The sequence below is a fragment of the Chiloscyllium punctatum genome, chromosome 49 (genome assembly GCF_047496795.1).
Source record: "Chiloscyllium punctatum isolate Juve2018m chromosome 49, sChiPun1.3, whole genome shotgun sequence".
Taxonomy (NCBI): domain Eukaryota; kingdom Metazoa; phylum Chordata; class Chondrichthyes; order Orectolobiformes; family Hemiscylliidae; genus Chiloscyllium; species Chiloscyllium punctatum.
In genome coordinates this window covers 22,088,056-22,114,473 of record NC_092787.1, presented here as the reverse complement: position 1 = coordinate 22,114,473, position 26,418 = coordinate 22,088,056, and the positions used below count along the sequence as shown (strand labels likewise).

Below are 26,418 nucleotides of genomic sequence, written 5' to 3'. Positions count from 1 at the left end.
TCAGATTAATAAAACCATCATGGGGCTATAAAGAAAACCATATTTTGTTCAATTTTCTGAACTCAAGGCTCACCCAAGAGAATTAACTTGTTCTGGTTCAAACATCAGCATGCAGCAGCCAGGTAAGTGTTCTTGTGGGGCAGAGTCAGTGTCCCCATCTCTTAAATCAGATGGCCTGGGTTCAAGACCCACCTCTTCCAGAGGTGTGTGATAGCATGCCTGAACAGGTTAAAAATATCAACAACAAACAGGTGGGACATTGGGAGTGTACCTCAAAGTCACCAGAATCTCCCAGGGTTTCTGTCAGGACTGCAGAAAGAATTTCTTAGACTTGTTTCCAAAATTTTGTTTTGCCTTAATTCCCAGGAGGTTGTAGGACAACAAATGAGTGGTTCATTGAGCATCCTGATGCTTCATGTTCATACCTGGAGTAGAGTCGATGGATCCATCAGTGTTTTTCCATTTATCCTTTTGAACAATTGTATATCATTGAGTTTATTGACTCAGACCTTACAGAAAGTATCAAAACCTAAAATATATTGTGTCGAACTCAACAAATGTTTGGTTGAATGAATAATGTGTCAAGATACCAATTCACAAATTTGAGCCATACTAATTTGCAATGGCTGGTGAAAAGACTTTACCCTCATTGCTCATTTGTGCTCTGAGGAGTGCATTTCTTGATGAGCATTCATTCTGGCACTTTCACCTGTGATTACATGGAGTCACATGAATGGGCCTCAGAATAATGAGGAGTCATTTCTTCTCACAGAGGACAGTAGAATTCTTAATTCCAGGGAACTTGTTAAGGCTGGGTCATTAAGGATATTCAATGCTGAGAAGGACAGATTTCTAATCAGTAAGGAAATCAAGGGTTAGAGGGGAAAAGGCAGGAAAGTGGAGTTGAGGTTTATCAGACCATGATCTCGTTGAGTGGTGGAGACGTGATAGGCCAAGTGGTGCACTTCTGCTTCTGTGTCTTCTGGTATTCTATTTGATTATTAATTTCCAATATATTTCACTCTTATCAAAAGCCAAACTGGAAACATGCTGTGAAGGGAGTTTCACAGTTTCTGAATCAGCGCTCAGATATAGACCTTTTTACACTTGCCTCAGTCCACGGTGTGTAAAAGTTTGCATAATGTTTTGCAAAACTGAATCACCTGCTCCAATGATAGGCATATAAGCTCATTACTACAACGATTTACACACTGCTTACAAAATTAAATCTCCAGCCACTTTCACGATGTGTGAAGCAAGAAACATTTGGTTGTGTAGGAGTTTCTTAAGAGAGTGAGGTCAAGAGTTTTGGGAAGATTGTTTCATGGCTGCCGGTTGAAGGAATGGCCACTAACGGTGGAGCAAGGGGAATGGGTGCACGAGAGGCTAGAGTTGGAAGAGAGTGTAATTACAAAGCAGGTTCCAGAGGTTAGAGAGGTGAGCCCATGAGCTGATGTGAATTTTGATTATCAGACTGCTGGGGATGGTTATCTTCACTTGTCCCAAGCTGTGGATGATTGGGGGTCAGAGGTTTGCTTCCAATACCAGTGCCCACCACCACAGCCAACCCTCTGACACCCACTCTCAAAGAACAAAGAACAATCCAGCGCAGGAACAGGCCCTTCAACCTTCTAAGCCTGCACTGACACATTTTGCCCTTGCACATTAAAACCGTCTTCACTCCATATTCCCTTCCTATTCATGTGTTTGTCCAGTGCTTCTTGAATGCTGCTATTGTGTCTGCTTCCACCACCTTCTCCAGCAGCAGGTTCCAGGCATTCACCACCCTTTTTGTGAAAAACTTGCCTTGCACATCACTTTTAAACCTCCCCCTGCACCTTGAACCTGTGTCCCCTAGTAATTGGTCCCACCACCCTGGGAAAAAGCCTCATACTTTCCACTCCATCCATGCCATTCACAATTTTATAACCTTCTATTGGGTGGCACTTCAACCTCCTGCATTCCAATGAAAACAAACCCAGTTTATCACACCTTTCTTCATTGCTAAAATCCCTCATACCAGCCAACATCCTGGTAAACCTTTTCTGTATCCTCTCCAAAGCATTCACATCCTTCTAATAGTGTGGTGACCAGAACTGTAGACAATATTCCAAGTGTGGCCTAACTAAAGTTCTGTAAAGCTGCAGAATAACCTGTCTATCCTTGTACTCAATGCTCCTTCCAATGAAGGCAAGCATGCCATAGACCCTTTTATATCCTTATCTACCTGCGCTGCCACCTTCAGTGATCTGTGGACCTTCACACCCAGACCCCTCTGCATATCAATACTCCTAAGGGTTCTGCCATTTCCTGTATAATTTCCACCTGTATTTGACCTTCCAAAATGCATCACCTCACATCTGTCGAGATTAAATTCCATCTGCATTTTTCTGCCCATGCTTCCAACTGCCCATGTATCCTCTGACAATCCTCCTCACTATCTAATCTGCACTAATCTTTGTATTATCCACAACTTATTAATTAGACCAGTTACGTTTTCCTCCAAATCATTTATGTAGATCATGAACAGCAGAGGTCCCAGCACTGATCCCTGTGGAACACCATTAGTTACAGCCCTCCATTCCAAAAAGCATCCTTCTACCACTACCCTCTGACTAAGCCAGTTCTGTATCCTTGTTGCCAGCTCATCCCTGATCCCAAGTACCTTCACCTTTTGTACCAGTCTGCCATGAGTGACCTTGTCAAAGGCTTTACTGAAGTCCATGTAGACAACATCAACCACTTTTCCCTCATCAATTATTTTCATTACCTCCTCAAAAAACTCAATCAGGTTAGTGAGGCACAAAGTTCCCCACAGAAAACTGTGTTGTCTATTGCTAATAAGTCCATTTGCTTCTAAATGGTAAAGATATTGTCCCGAAGAATCCTTTCCCCAGTAATTCCTGACCACTGCCATGAGACTCACAGGCCTGTAATTTCCAGGATTATCCCTGCTACCCTGCTACAGCAATGTGACAACATTGGCTTTTCTCTAGTCCTCTGGGACCTCACCTGTGGCTGGAGAGGAGACAAAGATGTCTGTCAATGCTCCAGCAATTTATTCTCTTGCCTCCCTCAATCTTCTGGGATAGATCCCATCAGGACCCAGGGACTTACCTAACTCAATACTTCTTAAGATGCACAACACCTCTTCCTTTCTAATAGCAACTTGGCTTAGAAACTCAACATTCCCTTCCCTGAGGTCATCATCCACCAATTCCTTCTCTTTGGTGAATACCAACATGAAGTATTCATTTAAGACCTCACCTACCTCTTTTGGCTCCACACTCAAATTACCTCCTTTGTCCTTGAGTGGGCCAACCCTTTCCCTGATTACCCTCTTGCTTTTTAGATACATATAAAAAGCCTTGGGATTCTCCTTAATCCTGTTTGCTAATGACTTTTCATTAACCCTTTTAGCCTTTCTAGTTATTTGCTTAAATTCTTTCCTACCTCTCTTTTATACTTCAAGGGTTTTGTCAGTTCCCTTCCTCCTAGACCTTAAGTATTTGTCATTTCTCTTTTTGACCAAGATCAGAACAGCCCTGGTCATCCAAGATTCAAGTAATGTGCCATACCCATCCTTCATTTGCACAGGAATGTGCCACTCCCGAGTTCTTACCACTTGCCGTTTGAAATACTCCCACATGTCTGATGTGGATTTACCCTCAAACAGCTGCCTCCAATCAAAACTCTCCAGTTCCTACTTAATATGGTTGTAGTTCACCTTCCCCTAATTTAACACCTTCGCCCGAGGACTGCTGTTACCCTTATCCATGAGTATCTTATAACTCATGGTCTCTCCTCACCCCATCTCGCTACTGGAATGCCCACTGCCTTAGGATTCCCAGGTTTCTGCAAATAAGATCTGGTGGGCTTTCCTGTTCTCGATGATGGGTCGAGGAAGACCCCCAACGCGCCCCCCCCCCACCCCACCACACTTAGATAACACAGGAATGGAGAGAGACATTGGAAGAGACAGGGAACTGGAGCAGCGACCCAGGCTGAGGGGGAGAGAGAGAGACAGAGACAGAGACATAGTCACCCTGATATTAATAGAAACAGAGCGGGAGCACACATTTACCGACAGGCATTCATCAAGATGCAGATAGAACTTCTGAGGTGCCCTGCAATGTAATTAAACTCTGCCAACCTCCTCCCACACCATCCCTCTCCTATATCACCTCCCGTCGCACTCCATCCCCTTCCCACTCTATCCCCCTCCTCTACCATGACCTCCCCCACCATCGCCCCAACACCATCACCCTCCCACATCTCCCTCTTACACCAACCCCCTTGCAATCTATTTTCCTCCTACACCACCCCCTTCCCACACAATCCCCCTCCCACTCCATCCCTCCACACCTTCTCCCTCCCATACCATCACCTTCCTGCACCTTCCACCCCCCAACAGCATCTCCCTCCAACTCCATTGCCTTCCGACACCTTCCCCCTCTGATACAATCACACTATTACACCAATCACCTCTGAGCGTGGGGATGTTGTGATAGTGTTTAACTAATGAGCAGATGTTGAAAATTCTGCAATTTTCAAGTGGAATTGGTCTGAAATACACTTTTACAAATGGTATTATTAAAGTCTACTTTTGGGAAAAAATCAAAGATACACTGTGATGTGACAGTCATCAAATGTGAGGGGTGTGCTGGAAGATTAGAATTAATGCAACATCTGAGCAGGGAGCTCTACCACCTTACCGGCTGGCATATCCTTTTTGATAAACACTGTTTAAAGAAACCATATCTGTAGAATACAGAACATAGAACAATATAGCACAAGGACAGGCCCTTCAGCCCACAATGTATGTGTCAACCACGATGGCATCCTAAACTAACCCATCTGACTGCACATGGTTTGTATCCCTCTATTCCATGCTTCTGTCTAAATGCCTCTTAAAAAGTGCCATCATATCTGGTTCTACCACTTCTCCTGGTAGCATGTTCCACGCACCAACCATCCTCTGTGTAAAAAACATGCCTCGCATATCTCCTTTATACTTTCCCCTCCAACTTTAAACCCATGCCCCCAAGTATTTGACATTTCTAACCTTTCTTTATATTTATTTGTGGGACATGGGCATCTCTGGCTGGGCCAGTATTTATTGCCCATCCCTAGTTGCCCCTTGAGAAGGTAGAGGTAAGCTGCCTTCTTGAACCGCTGCAGTCCACCTGCTGTGGGTTGACCCACAATGCTGTTGGGGAGGGACGTCAGGATTTTGATCTAGCCACAGTAAAGTGATGGCAATATATTTCCAAATCAGAACGGTGCGAGGCTTGGAGGGGAACTCGCAGGGTGTGGTGCTCCCATGTATCTGCTGCCCCTTGTCTTTCGAGATGGAAGTGGCTGTGAGTTTGGAAGGTGCTGTCTGAGGATATTTGGTGAGGTTTTACAGAAAATCTTGTAAATGATAAATACTGCTGCTACTCAGCATCGGTGACGGAGGGAGTGGGTGCTTGTGGGTGTGGTGCCAATCAAGTGGGCTGCTTTGTCCTAGACGGTGTCAAGATTCACAAGTGATGTTGGAGCTGTCCCCTATGGGATAAGTGGGGAGTATTTTATCACACACCTGACCTTTGCCTTGTAGATGGTGGACAGGCTTTGGAGAGGCAGGAGTTGAGTAACTCGCCGCAGTGTTCCTAGCCTCTGACCTGTTCTTGTAGCTACTGTATTGATATGGCTAATCTGATTGAGTTTCTGGTCAATGGTAACCCCAAGGATGTTGATAGTGATAGAGTCAGTGATGGTAGCACCATTGAATATCAAGGGCCAGTGGTTAGATTGTCTCTTATCGGTGATGGTCATCACCTGGCATTTGTGTGGCACGAATGTTACTAGCCACTTGTCAGCCCAAGCCTGGATGTTATTCACATCTTGTTGCATTTGAACATGGACTGCTTCAGTATCTGAGGGGTCTCAAATGGGGCTGAACATTGTGCTGTCCCTGGGATAAAGACTCTGACTATCGGCCCAGGCAATGTGTCTCATAATTTCATATCCTTCTATCAGGACACCCTCAGCCTCCAATGTTCTTGTGAAAACAATCCACATTTGTCAACCTCTCCTTATAGCTACGACACTGCAATCCAGGCAACATCCTGATAAACCCCTTTTACATCCTCTCCAAAGCCTCCACATCCCTCTGATAGTGTGAAGACCAGAACTGGGCTTGATACTCCAAATGAGGTCTAACTAATGTCCAATACAACGGCACCTTTTACACTCAGTGCGCTGACTAATGAATGCAAGCATGCTGTACATCCTATTTACCATCTTATCAACTTGTGTTGCCACTTTCAGAGAGCGATGGACTTGCATTCCAAAATCCCTCTGCGTATCAATGTTCCTCAGGCTCCTCCTGCCACTTACTGTGAAGTCTGGCTTCAGCTAGGGGGAAGAATATAAAAGGCCATACTAAAGTAACAAGTCCAATTTCAACCTAATCTTGACTGTAATGGACAGAAAAAGACAAGGTAGATCGAGATAAACTATTTCCACTGGTTGGAGATTCTACAACTAGGAGCATAGTCTGAGAATTAGGGCCGGACCTTTCAGGAGAGATATTAGGAAGCACGTCTACATACAAAGGGTGGGAGAGGTTTGGAACTCTCTTTCACAAACAGCAGTGGATGCTGGACCAGCTGTTAATGTTAAATCTGAGATAGATACATTTTTCTTTGGAAAAAGTGAGGACTGCAGATGCTGGAGATCAGAGATAAAAAGTGTGGTGCTGGAAAAGCGCAGCAGGTCAGGCAGCATCCGAGCAGCAGGAGAGTCAACGTTTCGGGCATAAGCCCTTCATCAGGAATGTCATTCTGATCATCAAATTCCTAATGAAGGAATGCGATGATCTTATGTTCTAAACATCGACTCTCCTGCTCCTCGGATGCTGCCCTGACTGCCTGTGTTTTTTTTGCAGCACCACACGTTTTGACATATATCCATTTTTGTTGAGAGAAGGTATTAGGGGAAATGGGCCAAAGGCAGGTAGATGGAGTTAAGCCACATTGCCGTACGGCAGAACAAGCTCTAGGGGTTGAAGGGCATACATCTGATCCTCTATTCCTATCAGTTAGAAATGAATGCTGGACCCAAATGCACCCTGATCCCACCTGATAAGGTAATATGGCCACAATCCAAAAGAGAGACACATGTATATAAAGCTTGAGGGACAGCACTCCACATCAGACTTGGATTAAGGCAGGGAGTAGATCTCCATGACCTTCTGCAGCTGGAAACTGAAACTGGATTGGGCTAAAACTGGATCTAGAGCAGGTAGCTTTTTTGGGCAAGACAGGAGATATGTAGGGAAGGCAGTAGGGATCTGAAAATGGCTGCAAGCACACAGGATTCTGGCAGGAATGGAGCATTATAAATGGGATTTTTTTTTCATATCAGGATGACATATTTTGCATTTGACTGGAGACGGATTGCACTTGCCAAAGGCCATTCTCTGCCATTTACCCTGGATCCCAGTTACAAAAAAAAAGAAACTTGCAAAAAACAAAGTGACTTTCTTTGGATATCGATCGAAGGGAAATATATTTTGTAAGCAATAATCTTATGTCCAGCATTTATCAGGTTCACTACTCTTGCTGTGTGGGTGTATAGCAGCAAAAGGTTTTGGTTAAAAAATCAATTTCTATTTCTAAATGATGCTAGCCATTACCAATACAGATCAGAAAACAATCATGGCCAAACTATGGATTTGTCACTCCACTTTTAAAACAGATGTGAAAAACAGCCAGATATCAGAAACATATTTATCCAACACTGCATTACAACAGGGGGAATAGCTATCTCTCTGTCTCTCCTTCATCAGAAACAATCCCTCACTTCAGTCTGTGTTGAATCTTCATTCTCACACTCATGCATGTACTCAATTTCTCTTTCATATCCAATCAACTCAAACTGTTTGTCTTATTCTCTTTGACCATGCATATTCTTTCTGCATCTCAGGAATTTGGTATCATCTTCCCTGATGAATAAGAGCTTGTGAATAATACTTACTCCAAGTACTATTAAAAGTATTCTTGTCCTGAACTGCTAAAATTGATGCTTAATTTATCAAAAACACTTTCCTTCAATTTTACACACAAAGCAAAAATCACTTCAGTAAGAATATTCTCACCTGTAATCTATTGAAAATAATTTGTTTTACTCTCAAATAGGTTACTTTTCTCCCTCACACTAACACCTTTTTTAATGACCTGTGTTTTCATTATGAATTTAATGATTTGACAGAACCTGCAAATAAGTTAATATATCCAATTTAAAAACATTAAAGTTAGCCATTTGGTAGAACAGAACTTGCTGAAAAAGGATATCTTTGTGAAGCTTTTGCCTTATCAGGACGATTTGTAAGAAATGTTAAAATTAAGGACCTTGATTGGGAGAGGCATTGCCATGGAGAATGAACTGGTTAATGTTGAGTGGCAATTAACTGCCAAGCTGATTAGAGACCACTTGTCAACCAATCAGCTTTCTCCTCACAAGCACCATAAGTTAATTTCTCTTTACATTTTTTTTTGTGAATAGACCTGATACAATGATAGATGAAAGACTTAGACAAAATTTAATGGTTATATAGTTGTTCAATTATTGTTTGAGAAGTTGCATTGTATAACTGCTTATTTATTAGCATAGAACATAAATTACTCCAAAAATGGCTCCAAATTAAGTTGCATGAGGTGGAATACAGCCTTATCAATTTCTCAATATTGAGAAATCACAGTTACATCTTCAATTGGCCAATATAATCAAATCTGCCATTAAGTGAAAATTAAGAAAATTAAATTATCAAAATCTAATGATGATTTGGGCTATTGAATGGGAGGTTTGCAAATTAAAGCTCAATATCCTTCCTAAAACACAAAGGTACTTGTTCGTATACAGGTTAGGCCTCAACTTTGTGAGGGAGAGTTGGTTAGCTCAGGTAATGAGATGCCTTGAATATGGTATAGATACAGAATGATGCTCATCATTCAATACCTTCACTAGCTATGCCATTTTATGGTGTCCTGCCTTTCTCTCCTGGCCCCACACTTGGGTGACCCTCAAACTATAAATAACCAATTGTGTCTTTCTCTCTCTCTCTCTCTCTCTCTCCTTCTCCCCCACCCCATTGGACAGAAGTGCCTCTGGTCCCTGTGATTACAGCAGATCATCAATGGGCCTCAACTGGAGCACTATATTCAATTCTCCGTGCCACGTTTTAAATGGAGGAGAGGATGAAGAAGAGAATTATGAAAATCTATAAGGGTGGGGACTTAAGTAATGCAGAGAGATTGGACAAGCTGTTGGTGTTCATTTTCCTTCGTACTCAAAGGCCAGGAGGATATTTGATGGAGATAGTCAAAATCATTAATGGCCTTGATGGATTAAATAAAAATAAATTGTTTGCTAAATGACAGAAGGATTGCCAACCTGAGGGCCAGATCTAGATTACTGACAGAAGCAGCAGAGGCAATATGAGAATATTATTTCCTCCACTGCCAGCTGTTAGGATCTCAAATGCATTGCCTGGAAAGTTTATGGAATAAATATTAAATTATAAAAAAAGAGAACTGGATGAATACTTGAAGATTTTTAAAAAACTGCTTGTGGAGAAAGAACAGGGGATGGAATTAATTGGAAAGGTCTTCCAAAGGGCTGGCATAGGTACAATGGACTGAATGGTCTCCTTCTCTACTATATCATATGAAATGAATGTTAACTTCTGGCTGTTTCTTGATTTTAGCGAATATGCAGCCATTTTAAACTAAATTGTGAAGACCAACATTAATGAAGAGTTAAAGATGGTTTTCACTTGTTGCGCTAATGCCAATAATTAAGGCTTCTTTCAAGAATTGCATTTTTTTAAACTATCATCATTTATATTGATCAATCCAGACTCTGAGTGATATTTCTGTATGTATTATGATTGAGATTGGCTAACTTGGAAGTTACTGAGAACCAACCATGCAAAATTTTGCTTTATCTGGCTCATCTACGTAGGCCCTTTGGTCCATCAAGCCTACCCTCGCATTCAATACAATTGTGACTAACTGAACCCCTTCATGAATTTTGCCATTCCATAATCCAGCAAACTTTTGGTAACCTAACGGATAAACTTGCTAAATTATTTGATGAGTCATCATCAATGGCAAAATCAAGCTTTGGAACTGATTTTTCTTCCATCTAGCCTTAATGTTTTCCATCTTTACAGCTTGTTTTGGAATTGATGAAAATGTGCCAACACCAATGCTAGCCCAGATTCAATGCTCCGTCACTAATCTCTCTAGTTCCCATTTATTGCAGTCATCAGTTCTTGCATTAGCCACATTGTGTTAAGTAGTATTCCCAGCGTAGGAATTTGTTTTCAGTCTAGCAGGTCCTTCTATTGTTTATTTTCCAGATACGTTTCTTCTCACACCTCTTCATAAAATCTCATTGACATTTCCCTTTAATACTTTCTTCCTTGTGTGCTTCCTTAATTTCTCCTCAGTGCATCCTATTGCCTTGACTGTTCCCTGTTGTAGTGAGCTCCTGTTTTAACTGCACTCAGGAATTCCTCTGTTTCCTCTTGGAATTTCTAGTGATTTATTCTTCTTACCTCCACAAGGAGAAACATCTGTAGTGAGTCTAAACAGTTAAACATTTTTACAGTCTTAAAGATTTCCAGCAGGTCACTGTGTAGTCCTCTAGGTCCAAGTCTGTTCAATCTTTCCTGACATGTAATTTCTCATTTTCAGTATCACTGAATATTCTGCAGCTTCTCCAATACCCCACTGTCTGATCTAACTATTTGATAACATGGTGATAGACAACCTCATGGTTTTTAATTATGCTTCCTGGCATGATTAGTTTTCGCTTAAATCATATAAATGCATCATTATAATTCCTTTCATCTTTTCAGTGTTCATTCTGTCTTGTGCTTAGAATAGAATCATAGAATCCCTACAATGTGGAAGCAGGCTGTTCGGCCCATCGAGTCTACACTGACCCTCCAACGAGCATCCCACCCAGACCCACTCCCCTACACTATCCCTATAACTGTGCACTTCCCCATGGCCAATCTACCTAACGTGAACATCTTTAGATTGTGGGAGGAAAGGAGAGCACCGGGAGGAAACCCACGTGGAAACGGAGAATGTGCAAACTCCACACAGACTGTTTTATCTTTCTTCATCCTCCCAACCTGCCATATGAAAACCGATGAAGCTTTCATGCGGCCTCTGATTACAATACAGGCACAAGCTAGAGGTTTGCTTTTGAAAATATTGGCAGGATGTGGGTGGCGATGTGCTTAAGAATTTTGTTGGGATGTCTTTGGGCTTCCACTTGGCTGGAGGAACAAGGGGCTGATTTGGAAGTTTGAAGATATTACCCCGTTATGGCCAAGTGATATTGTGGGGTGGATTACAAGTGATTACAGAGTGACCTGATCTCATTTGTAGAGTGAACAAACTTATAGAAACAGAGTTCAATGCAAATAAATGTGAAATCTTAGGCTGAAAAATTTGGTTTGGAAGTCATTCATTCCAGATTCTACACCCAATTTTTGTTTTGTTCCTTGTTCCAAAACTATCACATTTTATTTTGATTCATCATCCCTATTTTGTCAGTTACCCACTCCTGTCTTCCTCATTTTACGTCACTCTCTGTGTCCTGTGCCTGTGGCCTCTGTAAATTTTGTCAGTTCTGACAAAGGATCATCAACATGTAACTTTCCCTCTCCACTGATGCTGCTTGGTATAGCGCATCTCTAACATCTCTCAATCAGATTTCCAGCATCTGCAGTGCTTTCATAGGAAGATTCATAGCACTTTTGGTTCAGATATTAGCTATTGCAGAAGCTAACCTTTGAACCCTAAGCTTGACACCAGCCAGTTTCAACTTGTTAATCTCTCGTTTCTTCACATTCCACCGCAACCGCCACCCCCCCCCCCACCACCACCCCACCTTCCCCACCCCCCCCCCCCTCTCCACCCCACAGTATGAGCTGTATTGTGCACCTTGACCTTTCACTGAGGTTTCTCAGTGTGGAAAATAAGGACCTAAGGTTTCAGGGCAATTCATCTCAATGGTTAATCACTCACCCATGCTTGCAATGATGCTGTGGACGGGTAGTCTGGAAGCACCACCAAAGATGCCTTCGGAACTTAGGCCCTTCCTCTTTTGCTTCTCTTCCTCTTTGAAGATGAACGCCGAGTTTTCTTCTTTGGTGATGTTAATGTAGAAGCAGGTGTCTGAGCTCACCATAATGTACCGGGGCCCAGGATTCAGCAAAATACTCTTGTTGTCTTCTCGCTTCGCACCTATCAGGCAGACACCGTACCTGAAGAGCAGGAGGAAACAAAGGAAGATTCATAGCACTTTTGGTTCAGATATTAGCTTTTATCTTCTGGATATTATTACATTCTTTGTTCCATTTAAATAACTCACAAATTCCCTGATAATAAAGATTCTCCATCAACATAACCTAAAACCTTGCTAATGTCAGAAATACACTGCATTATCCTTTCTTTTAATTCACTCGTGGGATGAGGGTTTTGCTGACAAGGCCAACATTTATTGCACGCCTAGTTCCCCTGAGAAAATGGTAATGAGAAATCCTCGTGAACTGTTGCGGTTCAAGTGCTGTGGGTTGACCCACAATGCCCTGAGGGAGGCAATTCCAGGTTTTTGACCCAGCAACAGCAAAGGAGTAGAGTTCTACTGCCAAGTCAGGATGGTAAGTGCCTTGGAGGGGAACTTGAAGGTGATGATGATCCCATGTGTTTGCTGACTTTGACCTTCTGGATGGAAGTGTTCATGGGTATGGAAGGTGCTGTCTGAGGATCTTTGGTGAAATCGTTGCAGTGCATCTTGGAGATAGTACACACTGCTGCTACTGAGTGTTGGTGGTGGAGGGAGTGGAGATAGTTCCAATCAAGCTGGTTACATTATCGATAGAATCCCTACAGTGTGGAAACAGGCCATTCAGCACATCAAGTTTACACAAACTGTCCAAAGAGCATCCCACCCCCCTAACCTGTCCCTGTAACCCTGCATTCCCCATAGCTAACCCACACATCTCTGGACACTATGGGTAATTTAGCATGGCCAATCCACCTAACCTGCACATCTCTGGACTGTGGGAGGAAACCCATGCAGATACAAAGAGAATGTACAAACTCCACACAGACAGTTGCCCGAGGTTGGAATCGAACCCGGGTCCCTGGTCTAGTTAGGCAGCAGTGCTAACCACTGAGCCACCATCTCATCCTGAAAGGTGTTAAGCTTTGAGTGTTGTTGGAGTTGCACCCATCTAGGCAAGTGGGGCATATTCCATCACACTCCTGACTTGTGCCTTGTAGATGGTACTCAGGCTTCGGTGAGCCAGGATGAGAGTTACATGCTGCAGGAATCCTAGCCTCTGACTTGCTCTTGCAGTCACTGTGTTTATACATCTGGCCCATTCTGTTTCTGGTCAACAGTAACCCCCAGGATTTTGATACTGGGGGATTCAGTGATGGTAACACTACGGAATATCAAGAGGTAATAGTGAGATTGTTTCTTTTTGGAGATGGTCATTGCCTGGCATTTGTGTGGCATGAATTTTACATGACACTTTCAGGCCATCCCTGGATATTGTTCAATTTATTTTTGCTGCATTTAAACATGGAATGCTTTAGTTCTTGAGGAGTTGCAAAAGGTGCTGAACATTGTGGGATCATCAGCAAACATCCCCAATTCTGACCTTATAATAAACAATATGACTTACATTTTTAAGTGTCTTTAAGGTGCTTCATGGGGTTTTTCATAAACAATATACAACACATACTGTATAAGGAAAGATTGATTCAGATGACCAATGGTTCAGTTAAAGAGGTACAATTTACAGAGGCTGGAGGACAAGGCAGTGGTGGTAAGGATACTAATTAAAAATGGGAATGAATCTGCCAGCAGCTTTTGATCCCAGTTTAAAAAGAAAATTATTTTCAGGATGTGGCCATGATTTTATCGCCCAAGTTTAGCTGCGTTGTGAAGGTGTTATCTTTCTTGTTGAATCACTGTAGGCGTCTGGTACAACTTAGTGACTCCTGGAATCATTTCAGAAAGGTCACTAAGAGTCAACACCATTGGCTTGGGACTGGGGTCACATGTAGGCCAGACCAGGTAAAGATGGCAGATTGCCCTCCCTAAAGGGATGTAAATATGATAAGTTGAACATTTGGGTCTGGAATATATTGCAGGTTCAACTGAGACATTAAGAATGTCATTGGCTGACTCTTTGGACAGAAATAATGCGTAAAGGTACAGGAAGAAAGCAGGAGATTGGCAATCGGTAATAAGGCTCATTTGAAGAGCTACTACAGATACAGTGGGCAGAATGGCCTCCTTCAGCACCATTAATACTTTTATGATCCTAGGAGCTCATGGTTAACAAAGGCAAAGAACTGCAGAAGCTAGAAATCTAAAATTGAAACACTTCCAATGTCAATCTTACAGATAGCAACTTTAAAAAAAAACCAGCTTACTTTTTTGTAAATACAAACTGAATTCAAAATGCCACAGTGGGATTTGAACTCATGTTTTGTGGATTACCAGTCCAGCCACAAAGTCATTACACAATCACTGCATGGGAGAAGCTGGACTCAAGGTCACTGGCACTGAAAGTTTAATGTCAAAAATACAGAGTCCCACGCAGTCCCTCATAAGGAATTGTTAATTGAAATAACTTACTTCTTGTGGGCATGGAAGGATGCATAGGTGAAACTTTTCCCTTCGTATTCTCCGAAGAACTTGCTGTCACCGAGTTTGATGTGATAAACCTCATTCCCTGAGCATCGCCCATACATCCTTTGCCATTGTTCGGGGGATTGTTGTCCTTCCCTGTAACCATGGTGATGCAAACCTGCTATTAGTTTAAATTCCTCACAGGGCAAGGGGGACAGCTCATGGGGGCTGGTGAGGTCTAAGCAAACAGATCAAGGTGAAAGTCAAGGACTGTTGCATTAACTGTTCAGCAACCTCCATTCTCTGGTTGCAGAAATATTTAAGACCAGTTATAGGGAGCTCTCAATAATCCTGCTTCACTGCACAAGTTAAATCACATTTTGGGATGCTGAACCGTATTCAGCAGATTTTTGTGTTCTGTCTTCATTGCCGCATGGACTGAAAGATGCGAACTGAACCGAGTTTGAAAAGCTAATTCATCTCGAGGCTACGTATTAAGGAATCAATTACAAATACAAATACATTGTGCACTTCAAACTAACAAAAATCTCTACTGTGAGCAGTTCTTTTAAAAATGCTGCTGCATCTGTCTTTTTAAATAAATGAACTCGAAAGTAGCGAAGAACATTCCAGTTGGCCAGCGATGTAAAAAAAAACTGCAATCTCCCAAGGATTATTATGTTGTGAATGTCACACCACGCAGATTTCCCCATATGCCAAACTCTTGGTTTGTGACTTGCCTTCACAGGATGCAACTGATTGAATTTTAAGGGACATTTTTCCTTGTAACAGATGTGTGCTCCTGGCAGAGAGCATCAGGAAACAATGGTGGGAGATCAAAACTACATCGTAACTCCACCACAACAACTGCAAGCTCATACAGTTAACTTTTATGGGCTATTCCATTAGTGCGAGCTGATCTCTACCAGGCTTTTCATAGGAAAATAATCACTTTCTGCAGTTGTGTAGAGCTGGTTATTACAGAAGATTGTCATTCCCAATGGAAAATACAACCGCTGGGTTCTTGCAGAAGCTTTGAAGTAGCAAGTTTAAACAAATGCTTCATTGCAAGCCAGACTATATGAGTTAACCTCTTTTCAAAAACAAAACTCCAAATGCCTTCTTGCGAAAAGGAAGGTAGCAATATCATGACACACCTCAAATAAAAATGTACCATTTTCTCTCATAGACCTCTTTCTAGCAGTTAGGAGTGGCTCAGTGATTGACATTCTCATCTCAAAAGCTCCAGGTTCAAATCCTACTCCAGGACTTCAAAAATGAAGGCAAGCACCACTCACTCCAGTGCAATACTGGGGAAGTGCTACACTGTCAGAGGTGCTTATTGTTTGGCTAAGATGTCCATCTCCCCTCGCAGGTGAATATGAGTAACTCTTTCGGACCACTTCAGAAAAAGACAAGGGATTTCTCCGTGGTTGGATTGGCTCCCTTACCGCACAGCACCCAGCACGTGATCTAATCTTTCTTCTTAAAAACATGTTTTATTTGAGGAGGGCAGGTGGCAAGGTCAGTTTTGTTAGCTATCTCTACATGTCCCTACTCAGGTAGCCGGTAGGCTATTTCAGATGGCATTACAGAGTCAACCACAATGCTGTGAGTCTGGAAGCCATGTGCAGGCCAATCCAGGTAAAGATAGCAGATGTTTTTCTAGGTAGAGCATTGGAACAAGGACGTTGCTGGGGCTGGAGGGTTTGAATTATAAGGAGAGGCTAGATAGGCTAGGACTTTTTTCCCCTGGAGTATAAGAGGTTGAGGGGTGACCTTACAGAGGTTCATAAAATTATGAAGGGCATAGATAAGGTGAATAGCAAAGGTCTTTTCTCTAGGATTGGGGAGTTCAAGATTATAGGGCATAATGATAAATTGAAAGATCAAAGGGACCTGAGGGGCAACCTTTTCACAGGGTGGTTCATTGGTGGAATGAACTGCCAGAGGAAGTGGTAGAGACTAATATAATTGCAACATTTAAAAGACATTTGGTCGGGTACATGGATAAGAGAGGTATCAAGGGATATGGGTCAAATGGGACTAGTTTAGCTTGGGAAACTTGGTCGGCATGGAAGAGTTGGACCAATGGGTCTGATTTCGTTTCATATGCCTCTATGACTGACACAATATGGTTTTCGTGAATCAAACAGGTTTTTAAAACAATAATTGACAGTGGACACATTGTTGCCATTTGACCAACTTTTAATTCCAGATTTTGTTGGACACAAATTTCACCAACTACCATGGTGGGACCTGAACCCAGGTTCCCACATATTAACGTGAATGTCTGGATCACAGTTTCCCCATTACATTGCAGATTAATGTCTGTATTCTATCAACATGTTTTTTAACGTGAATGTGGTTGACAACACGATAATGACCAGATAATCTTTCTTTTCTGATATTGATTGAGGAACAGTTACTAGCCATGATAGCTCTTCCCACCCATCCTCAAACAGTCCCATGCATTCAATTCTTTACATCCACGAGAATAGGTGGATGGCACCTTAATTTCCTACTTGGTCTGAAAGCCAACACCTCCCTCAGCACTGCACTGGAGAACGGTGAGGCTCACAGTTGAGAGGGCTATCGACTGAATCACATCAGCACTGTACAGTCTGTGGAAGCTTGCTCGGGATGAATTGGCACTCCCTACATTGTAACAGTGGTGACACTTCTAAAGTACTTCAAGTAGTGCCCAAGGTCATTTTTAGATTAGATTACTTACAGTGTGGACACAGGCCCTTTGGCCCAACAAGTCCACACCAACCCGCCGAAGCGTAACCCACCCATTCCCATACATTTACCCCTTTACCTAACACTATGGGCAATTTAGCATGGCCAATTCACCTGACGTGCACATCTTTGGACTGTGGGAGGAAACCGGAGCACCCGGAGGAAACCCACGCAGACACGGGGAGAATATGCAAACTCCACACAGTCAGTCGCCTGAGGCGGGAATTGAACCCCGGTCTCTGACGCTGTGCTGCAGCAGTGCTAACCACTGTGCTACCGTGCCGCCCACATTTTTGTTTTATTCATTCACAGGGTGAGGACATTGCTGGCCAGGCCAGCATTTATTGCCCATCCCAGAGAGTAGTCAAGAGTCAACCACATTGCACATTAGTGCGGAAACAAGGTTGAAGCACTTTTCACAATCCTCCAGACCGAGCGAATCCTTGAGAAGGAGAATAGAAGCTTTAAAAAAATTGACTTACTGTCCCCTGGAGGTATGAACCAATAGGGTGATGAGTGTGGAGGTGGAGGGACAGATGCAGTTCAAGGCTAACATGGCGTATTTGAACTCCTCTTCACACACCACATGATCTACAAGGAAACAACACTTTTGAAAATTACAAACTGACAGGAAGAAACTTTCAAGGTTCAACTGGGGAAGTTGGATTTGCTTAATAACTTCTGAAATAGTTTCTAAAAAAGGAATTCAAACTTCCTATTAGGAGCTGAGAGGCTGTCATGTCAAAATTTATGTTGAAAAGCTATTGCAAAAGTAAAGTCACCATAAATCCAAACAGACCAAAGGCAGCTCTCTCATTAGTGAGAGATGGCTAATGATGAGCTGAACCTCAGGGTCAGCTGAAGGGAGAGTTTGAGAAGGCAGGTGCTTCACAAAACCCAGAAATTGAACCCAAATCGTGAGCATCACTTTGCATTGTAAATCAACCATCCAGATTGCCAACTGAGTTAACCGATTCCAGTAAAGCACATTCTCCCCATGTATACATGGGTTTCCGCTGGGTGCTCCGATTTCCTCCCACCATCCAGAGATGTGCGGTCTAGGTGGAGTCAGCCGCACGAAATTTCCCCGTGATGTGCAAATTAGGCAGATGAGCCATGGTAAATGCGGGGGTCATAGGGCCAGGGGTGGGGGCTTTGGAGGGTCTGTGCAGACTCAATGGGCTGAATGGCCTCTTTCCACACTATGGGGGTTCTGTGAAAACTGCTGCTGTAACAAATTGCGCAAGAAGCGAAACACAGTAAAATTTGGAAATGTCTAAACTGGAGCTCCGAGTTAAGGGATACAAGATGAGCCCCCCCGCACTGCGTATAAGCAATAGGAGGGCACAGTTTCTCCTGTATCATTTTTTACTTGCCATGGTCTGATGCGGCTCATGCCATTCCACTTGCTAGTCTATAATGTCCTTCAGTTGAATGAGATTAGCAACAAACTGCAGCATCAAATGCCTGAAATACAGTCTGATGTGTTAATGATTTCCATAGTCTGCTTCTCTTCTTAAGTTTTGAGAGGAAACCACTGAGTTAAAAAACACACACAAAATCAAATGTAGCAGAGGCCATGCCAGATGACTACCAGCTTGCTGTGAGCACTTTGGGGTCAATTTGAAATCAATCACAAACTCAGGAATGGGGATGCACGGAAAAGGATACAAAATCTCACCTGCAAACTTGACGTGAAACTTGTTTTCAGGCTTCAGGATCTGAACATAAAGGGGGCAGTTCGGGGCAAAATCCTTCACAGCCCAAGCTCTCAAGATTGTCTGATGATCCTTCAATGTGTGAAATAACTTATTGTTAGTCAGGCACTGAACAGTGAAAATAAACTCTCCAGTGATAAGTCGGTGTCTGGAATCCCGTTTTCTGGACGTTTGGAAGGAACATTCATATGTTTTGAAGGATGCAGAAACCCAAGGAAACCCAAATATATAAATTTTTTAAAAAGCAGGAAACACCAGCAGTGCTTCGCCCAGAGGCCCACTGTTACCTAGTGTGGTGACGAAATGTCTGAAAATGAACCTTCCAGCTCAGCAAGCAAACCTACACCCGGAAGCTCAACCTGAGCTACAAATCTTCTCAAAACTCATTAATAGCATAACACTATTTGTGAAGAAATTGAAACCCCACTGTTCGCAAATTTTATTATGAATGCAACTCTTCCAAAGTTTTTAGATGCAACTGAATCGTGCGACAGTTCCAATCCCACTTTAAAAGTCCTAAATAAATCAAGAATGTAAATGGAGTTCCAAATGTCTGATTAAAATACTGTCAAGCTCATTTCATGCAATACGACTTCTACTGAATCAAATTACGTCTGTGGCTTGAATTTCTTCAATTTACACTTATGTGGCCAATTAACTATGCACTCTAAGGATCACCTCGATAGAGTTCCTGAGACAGCTGTGAAGATCTACTGCTCTGCTAAGGGTAAGAGAGTTACCATGGATGTGGTTTCTTTCCACGTTGGTGATAAATGGAGATTAGTGTGGCCCATAATGTTTTCCGTCCACCTTGCCTTTAGAGAGTTCACTTGTAAAGACTCCATATGCTGTGCGCATACAATGTTGTGATTCTGCCTGCCAGTTAGTCTGCACACTCAGTTCATTGCTGCAAAGTCTACTGCATAACTTATATTGTGATTTACTGTTTTAAATAAACTAACCCAGGGACTGCATCAATCCTCAAGGAGTGATTGATCATTAGACAATTATTATTAACATGATACGAGACACACCAGTTCAAATGGCACGGTGGCTCAGTGGTTAGCACTATTGCCTCACAGCACCGGGTTCAATTCCTGCCTCGGGCAACTGTCTATGTGGAGTTTGCAAGTTCTCCCCGTATCTGCGTGGGTTTCCTCCGGGTGCTCCGGTTTCCTCCGACAGTCCAAGGATGTGCAGGTCAGGTGAATTGGCCATGCTAAGTTGCCCATAGTGTTAGGTGCATTAGTCAGGGGTAAATGTAGGGGAATGGGTCTGGGTCGGTGTGGACTTGTTGGGCTGAAGGGCCTGTTTCCACACTGTAGGGAATCTAATCTAATAAAAAAAAGAAAACAAACTGCCTAGCCTTTCAAAAAAAAATTGAATTTGGTATTTGCATGCTAGAAAACAAATTAATAGCAATGAGATCTAAGTTTATAAAAGCAATAATGAGCTTTCACATGATCAGTGCATGTGGCATCCACCCTCATTCCTGATAAAGAGCTCTGGCTCAAAACGTTGATTTTCCTGCTCCTTGGATGCTGCCTGACCTGCTGTGCTTTTCCAACACCAGTCTAATCTTGACTCTAATCTTCAGCATCTGCAGTACCCAGTTGCCCCCACATAAAGCACTCGCCTTGAGTTTCTGACCCTTCAGCATTGACCTGGAGTCTTTGGGAATTCCACTTTAATTATCTGGTCACTCTTAGTCCAACAGAAAACTTATAGAGACAAAAGAATCGTGCTTAATTTTGTGCTCTTTGAAATTCTCACGTCAATTATAAAGTATCAAAAAGACAAGAAAACTCTATTTGACCAAGCATGGCATTAGAGGTGGGAAGTCCATGATGAAGCCTCCAGAAAGAAATACAAACATATTTTGGTTTTAGTGCCTTATGGGATGTGGGTATTACTGACAAAGCCAGTATTGGTTGCCCCTGAACTGTACCTGCCTTGCTGGGTCATTTCAAAGGGCATTTAGAAATCATTGAGTCATAGAGATGCTGATCAGAAAACCTAAACTAATCTAGTCCCATTTGCCAGCACTTGGCCCATATCCCTTTAAATCCATCCTATTCATATACCCATTCAGATGCCTTTTAAATGTTGTAATTGTACCAGCCTCCACCACTTCCTCTGGCAGCTCATTCCATACACACATCACCCTTTGCGTGAAAAAGTTGCCCCTTAGATCCCTTTCCAATCTTTCCCCTCTCACCATAAACCTGCGAAAAAGACCTTGGCCAATTACCCTATCCATGCCCCTCATAATTTTATAAACCTCTATAAAATCACCCCTCAGCCTCTGATATTCCTGGGAAAATAGCTCCAACCTACTCTGCCACTCCCCATAGTGCAAACCCCCCAACCCTGGCAACATACTTGTAAATCTTTTCTGAATCTTATCAAATTTTACAACATCCTTCCTGTAGCAGGGAGATCACATTGTTGTGGGACAGGAGTCTCATGTAGGGCAGACCTGGTAAGGATGACCGATTTCCTTTCCTATAGGACATGGATGAACTAGCTGGGTCATTATAATGATTGATAATAGTTGTCATGATTACCGTCACTGAGATTAACTTTCATTCTCATCACATCTAATAGAATGGTAGGATTTGAACTCACGTCTAGGGCATTAGCCTGGGGCTCTCGATTAAAAGTCTACTCATGTTACCATGATGCAATCTCATCCACAACAAACCTAGTCAATCACTTTTGAGCCTATATGATATCATACTAGGTTTATGATCATCTGGCCAAAGCCTAGTTGGGACAGATTCCTGGGACTTCCTCCCTAACTGCAGTATGGGTGTACCTCCACTACTTGGATTTCGGTAGTTGAAGATGCTGAATCACTACTTGGACTTCAGCAATTGAAGATGCTGAGTCACTGCTTGGACTTCAGTAGTTGAAGCTGCTGCATCATTGCTTGGACTTCAGCAGTTTAAGATTGTTGAGTCACTGACCGAGACAAGGGCAGCAGGGGCTGGCAGTAAATCACACCCTTGCCAGTTTCACCCATATCACACGAAGGAATAAAAATAGGAAGGTCTGGTTCGAGATGGGCAGCATGATCAAAATACGGCCTCTCGGCATTAACCGGCTTCTCGTTTCTACAGGAATCTGTGCTGTAACCCTCCCTGTACCCTCCCGTTTTGGAGTTGTCAAACTGCACGCTGCCCTCGTGTTTATCGTACCGCGGCTGTTCGGTCCACTTCGTTACGGCTGCTCAGAATGAAACAGGCTTCTGCATCATCCATCCTGTTGACAGAGGAGTGCACACATTAGCTTCCTAATTATTAGGAAAGTCCGCAGTAGATTTGTAAAATAATCCCCCCCCAGGTCTACCCGCTTTGACCGTATTCATTTTACGTTGATGTGTTAACATCTGGTGAACTATTAATATCCGCAATTCTCTTTCCAACACCAGGTCAGAGTCACATTACTATCAAGATTAGTATGCACAATTAATGAGACCAATAAAGAATTAATGGCTCTTCTATACAGTCAGTTGTGCTACAATTCATAATTCTTCAACACGAATTGGCTTTAACATGATTGAAGAATTTAGATCGTTAGTTGTAGAACAGGTACTCTCCTTCCCTGTATTGGCTATAATATGATTTCAGCCCCACTAGTTTAAATGGTGAGGCTATTGCACGATTTTCTTATAAGGTACGATTGCATGTGAACGGAATGATTGTGTTACATCAGAACCGATTATACTGACTTCAGGTTGCACAATGCCTCAGGCCTCAGCTGCCAAGACAGGTAATTGTGTTACGTCGCACAGTTAGAATACATTAGGAGCTGTGCATGTGTCATCATCACTGTATCATAGCATGCGCCCTGAAGGTATATGGATTGCATCAGAGAGGCTACGCTGCAGTTTACAAGACCCTGGTTAGACCCCACTTGGAGTAGTGTGAGCAGATCTGGACACCATCTTCAGAAGATATGTTGGCCTTTGGAGGGTGTACAATGTAGATTCACAAGAATGATACCTGGAATTCAGGGGTTAAGTTATGAAGAAAGATTATACAAATTAGATCTGTCTTCTCCAGAAATTAGAGGTTAAAGGGTGATCTGATCAAAGTCTTCAAGATCATAGAATCCCAACAGTCTGGAAGCAGGCCATTCAGCCCACTGAGGCTGCACCAGCCCTCCAAAGAGCATCCCAACCAGATCCAACACCCCCACTCACCCACCCTATCCCTGTAACCCTGCTGTGGAACCATTTCAGGACTCTGACCAGTCTGTCCTTGGAGGAAACAATTTTCTAGCTGAGTTGTTTTCTAACTGAAGTTGTTTATGAGAATTCTTCTGCTGACCTTGCTGCTGTTTCTCCTCACCTGCTGATACGTTTCTCCCTCTCTGTAACGGGAGCTCTGTTAGAACCGAGCCACTGTTTATCTGCTACTAACTTTGGCAAATAGTGTGCTACGTGGCCACGTAATGTTGTTCGACCACCTAATGTCGTTAGACATGCATTGTTCAGTAATTAACGGTCAGTCATTTGTAATCCTATATAAGCTGTGAAACCCAGGAGCTTGGAGAAGAGGTCATAGTCCATTCGTGCTGTAGTCACTGCTGTCTTCCCATGATATCATGAATAAATGTGTCAATTACTCAAGGCCTGTGTACCAGAATTAATTAGTAAGGAATAGGAAAATTTCTACAACATTTCCCAAGGCTACCTACCTAGCCTGCACATCCCTGGATACTAGGGGCAATTTAGCACAACTAATCCACCTGATCTGTATCTTTGGACTGTGGATGGAAGTCAGAGCACTTGGAGGAAACTCACGCAGATAGGGTGAGAACTGAACAATGACTACAAGTGAAGATTTAGGTTTGGCATAAAGGATTGCACAGGGATAAAAATGCCTGTTCAGTAGACTAAAGATTTCACTGGGCCTGAAATCTCAGTAACTCCACGTAGGATCACAAATTCATTTCAGGATTGGAGCAGCAAATAAGCACGAGGGTTCCACATCGAATAATACATGGATCGATTGCTTTTATCCTTCTAAATCCCACCTAAGGCGCAGATTGAGTGAATAACAGGGTGGCTGAGGGAGCACGATGTGGGAAAATGTGAGCTTATACATGTTGGTTGAGAGACTAAGAAAGCTCACTATTTTTTTGAAAGGTGTGCACTTTCTCCATTGAGAGTCAAGATTAGAGTGGTGCTGGAAATGCACAGCAGGTCAGGCAGCGTCCGAGGAGCAGGAAAATCGACGTTTTGGGCAGAAGCCCTTCATCAGGAATCAGGACTCTCTCCTTTGGAATTCACTTCCACGAGAAAGCAGCGGAAGCAAAATATTTACATATTTTTAAGGCAGAGGTAGATAAATTCTTAATGGCCAAGGGGATGAAAGATTATCAGGGGTGTGTAGGTATGTAGGGTTAAGGTTGAAGCCAGATCAGCCATGATCCTATTGTGGAACAGAGCAGGCTCGAAGGGCTGAGTGGCCTTCTCTTACTTCTTATTTGTACACTCACGCAGAACGTTTCAATGTTGCTGCTCAGAGGGACTTGAACATACTTGGAAAGGAACGTAGAAAATAAGCATATAACTGCAGCAAGCAATTAGGAAGGCCAATGGCATGTTGACCTTTGATGCAAGGGGATTGGAGTACAAAAATCAAGATTTCTTGCTATATGGTTTCAATGTAAATATGCCTGAAGCATGAGGCACAGTTTTGTCCTCCATATCTAAGGAAAGATCTATTTGTCATCAAGAGAGCACAGCAAAGGGTCCCTAGGTTGCTCCTTAATTTGGGAGTGTTATCCTATGAGTAGACTGAGCCACTAAACCATGATAGAAACATGCAGGATTTCTGATGAGGAGATTCTGAGAGACCGTTTCCCTTCACCATGGAAGCTAGAAGTGGTGCCATTGCCTTAGGTTAAAAGTCCAAACATTTACGACTGAGATGAGGAGAACTGTCTTTGGGTTCTGAAATTTTGGAATTATCTACTTCAGAGACAGGTGGGTGCTCCATCACTGAATAATTTAAGGTAGTGATCCACATGGTTTTGACCCCTCGGGCATTTGGTGAGCAGGCAGTAATGTGGAGTTGAGGCAAAAGGTCAGCCATCATCCTATTGAACGTAGACCAGAGGGAGGGGCTGAGCGGTCTACAACTGCTCTGATTTCAACTTCCTTACGCGATCATTTCACATTCAGCGGCATCCTCCATTTAAGGTGTTAACAAGTTAATGGTGACCACAACCAAGAGGATAGTTAATCTCTCAATAGCAGGGGCCAAAAGAGAGCTGATTTCTTTCCTCATCACCACCAGCTTCCAGCTCCCTTCTTTCTGAAGAGATTGACGGTTTTCTATGATATGGTTCATGGGCATTGGTCATCACTCAAACGTCTTTTGTTTAGTCATCATTATTCATGTGCAGCAATGACAGCTTCCTGTTACTTTATTACAGAGAGGTAGATTACCTCACAGCAATGTCAGAGACCCTACATTCCCTGATAAATCCTTCGAGTTTCTCTAATTCTGACCAGATTTTCATCATTCTGAATATTGGCAGCACTGCTGTTAGCTCTTTATATCCAAAACACTGGCGATCGCCCTCTAATCTTCACTCCCTTATTCTCTTCCTTTAAAATGGCATGGTGGTTCAGTGGTTAGCACTGCTGCCTCACAGCACCAGGGACCCGGGTTCGATACTGCTCTCGGGCAACTATCTGTGTGAAATTTGCCCGTTCACCCTGTGACTGTGTGGGTTTCCTCCGAGTGCTCTGGTTCCCTACCCCAAAGATGCTCAGGGTAGGTGGCGTAGCCATGGAAAACACAGGGATAGTGGGTGTGCCTGGGTGGGATGCTCATCAGAGGATTGGTGTGGACTCGATGGGATGAATGGCCTGATTCCACACTGTAGGGATTCTAAGAAGCCATTCCTTCAAATTGGTCTTTTTGACTGAACTTTCAGTCACCCCGCTTATGCAGTGGAAGTCCGATATAACGCGTGGCTGGCTAATCAAGATCTGGAATGTGTTCTCTTTCATCAGGAGAGAGCAAGGAACCCCTGTTTGCATGCGCCAAATTTCATTTGCTGACCCTTCAGTGGAGCACTTTGGGATGGATGGTTTCTGCCCAGGTCACTTCATAAATCCAAGCAGACAAGGTGATCTAAACGGGGTGTCAAGGAGGTGAGTTAATAGCCTGATTGAATTTTCTTTTTCTCATCTGATTTGCATGACTGAGCAATGTGT

General features: G+C 42.9%; 1 protein-coding gene across 9 annotated transcripts in view; it reads right to left on the bottom strand.

The window, feature by feature from the left end:
• The window catches only part of kcnt1b (potassium sodium-activated channel subfamily T member 1b), a 412,195-nt gene that overhangs the window by 82,691 nt on the left and 303,086 nt on the right, over window positions 1-26,418 (bottom strand). For all 9 annotated transcript variants that reach the window (XM_072565807.1, XM_072565812.1, XM_072565806.1 and 6 more), the window contains 5 exons: window positions 22,379-22,442; window positions 19,142-19,250; window positions 17,943-18,051; window positions 14,725-14,874; window positions 12,096-12,334 (listed from right to left, as the gene is read on the bottom strand). In XM_072565807.1, coding sequence (XP_072421908.1) covers window positions 12,096-12,334; window positions 14,725-14,874; window positions 17,943-18,051; window positions 19,142-19,250; window positions 22,379-22,442 — 671 coding nt within the window. The remainder of the gene's footprint in view (window positions 1-12,095; window positions 12,335-14,724; window positions 14,875-17,942; window positions 18,052-19,141; window positions 19,251-22,378; window positions 22,443-26,418) is intronic.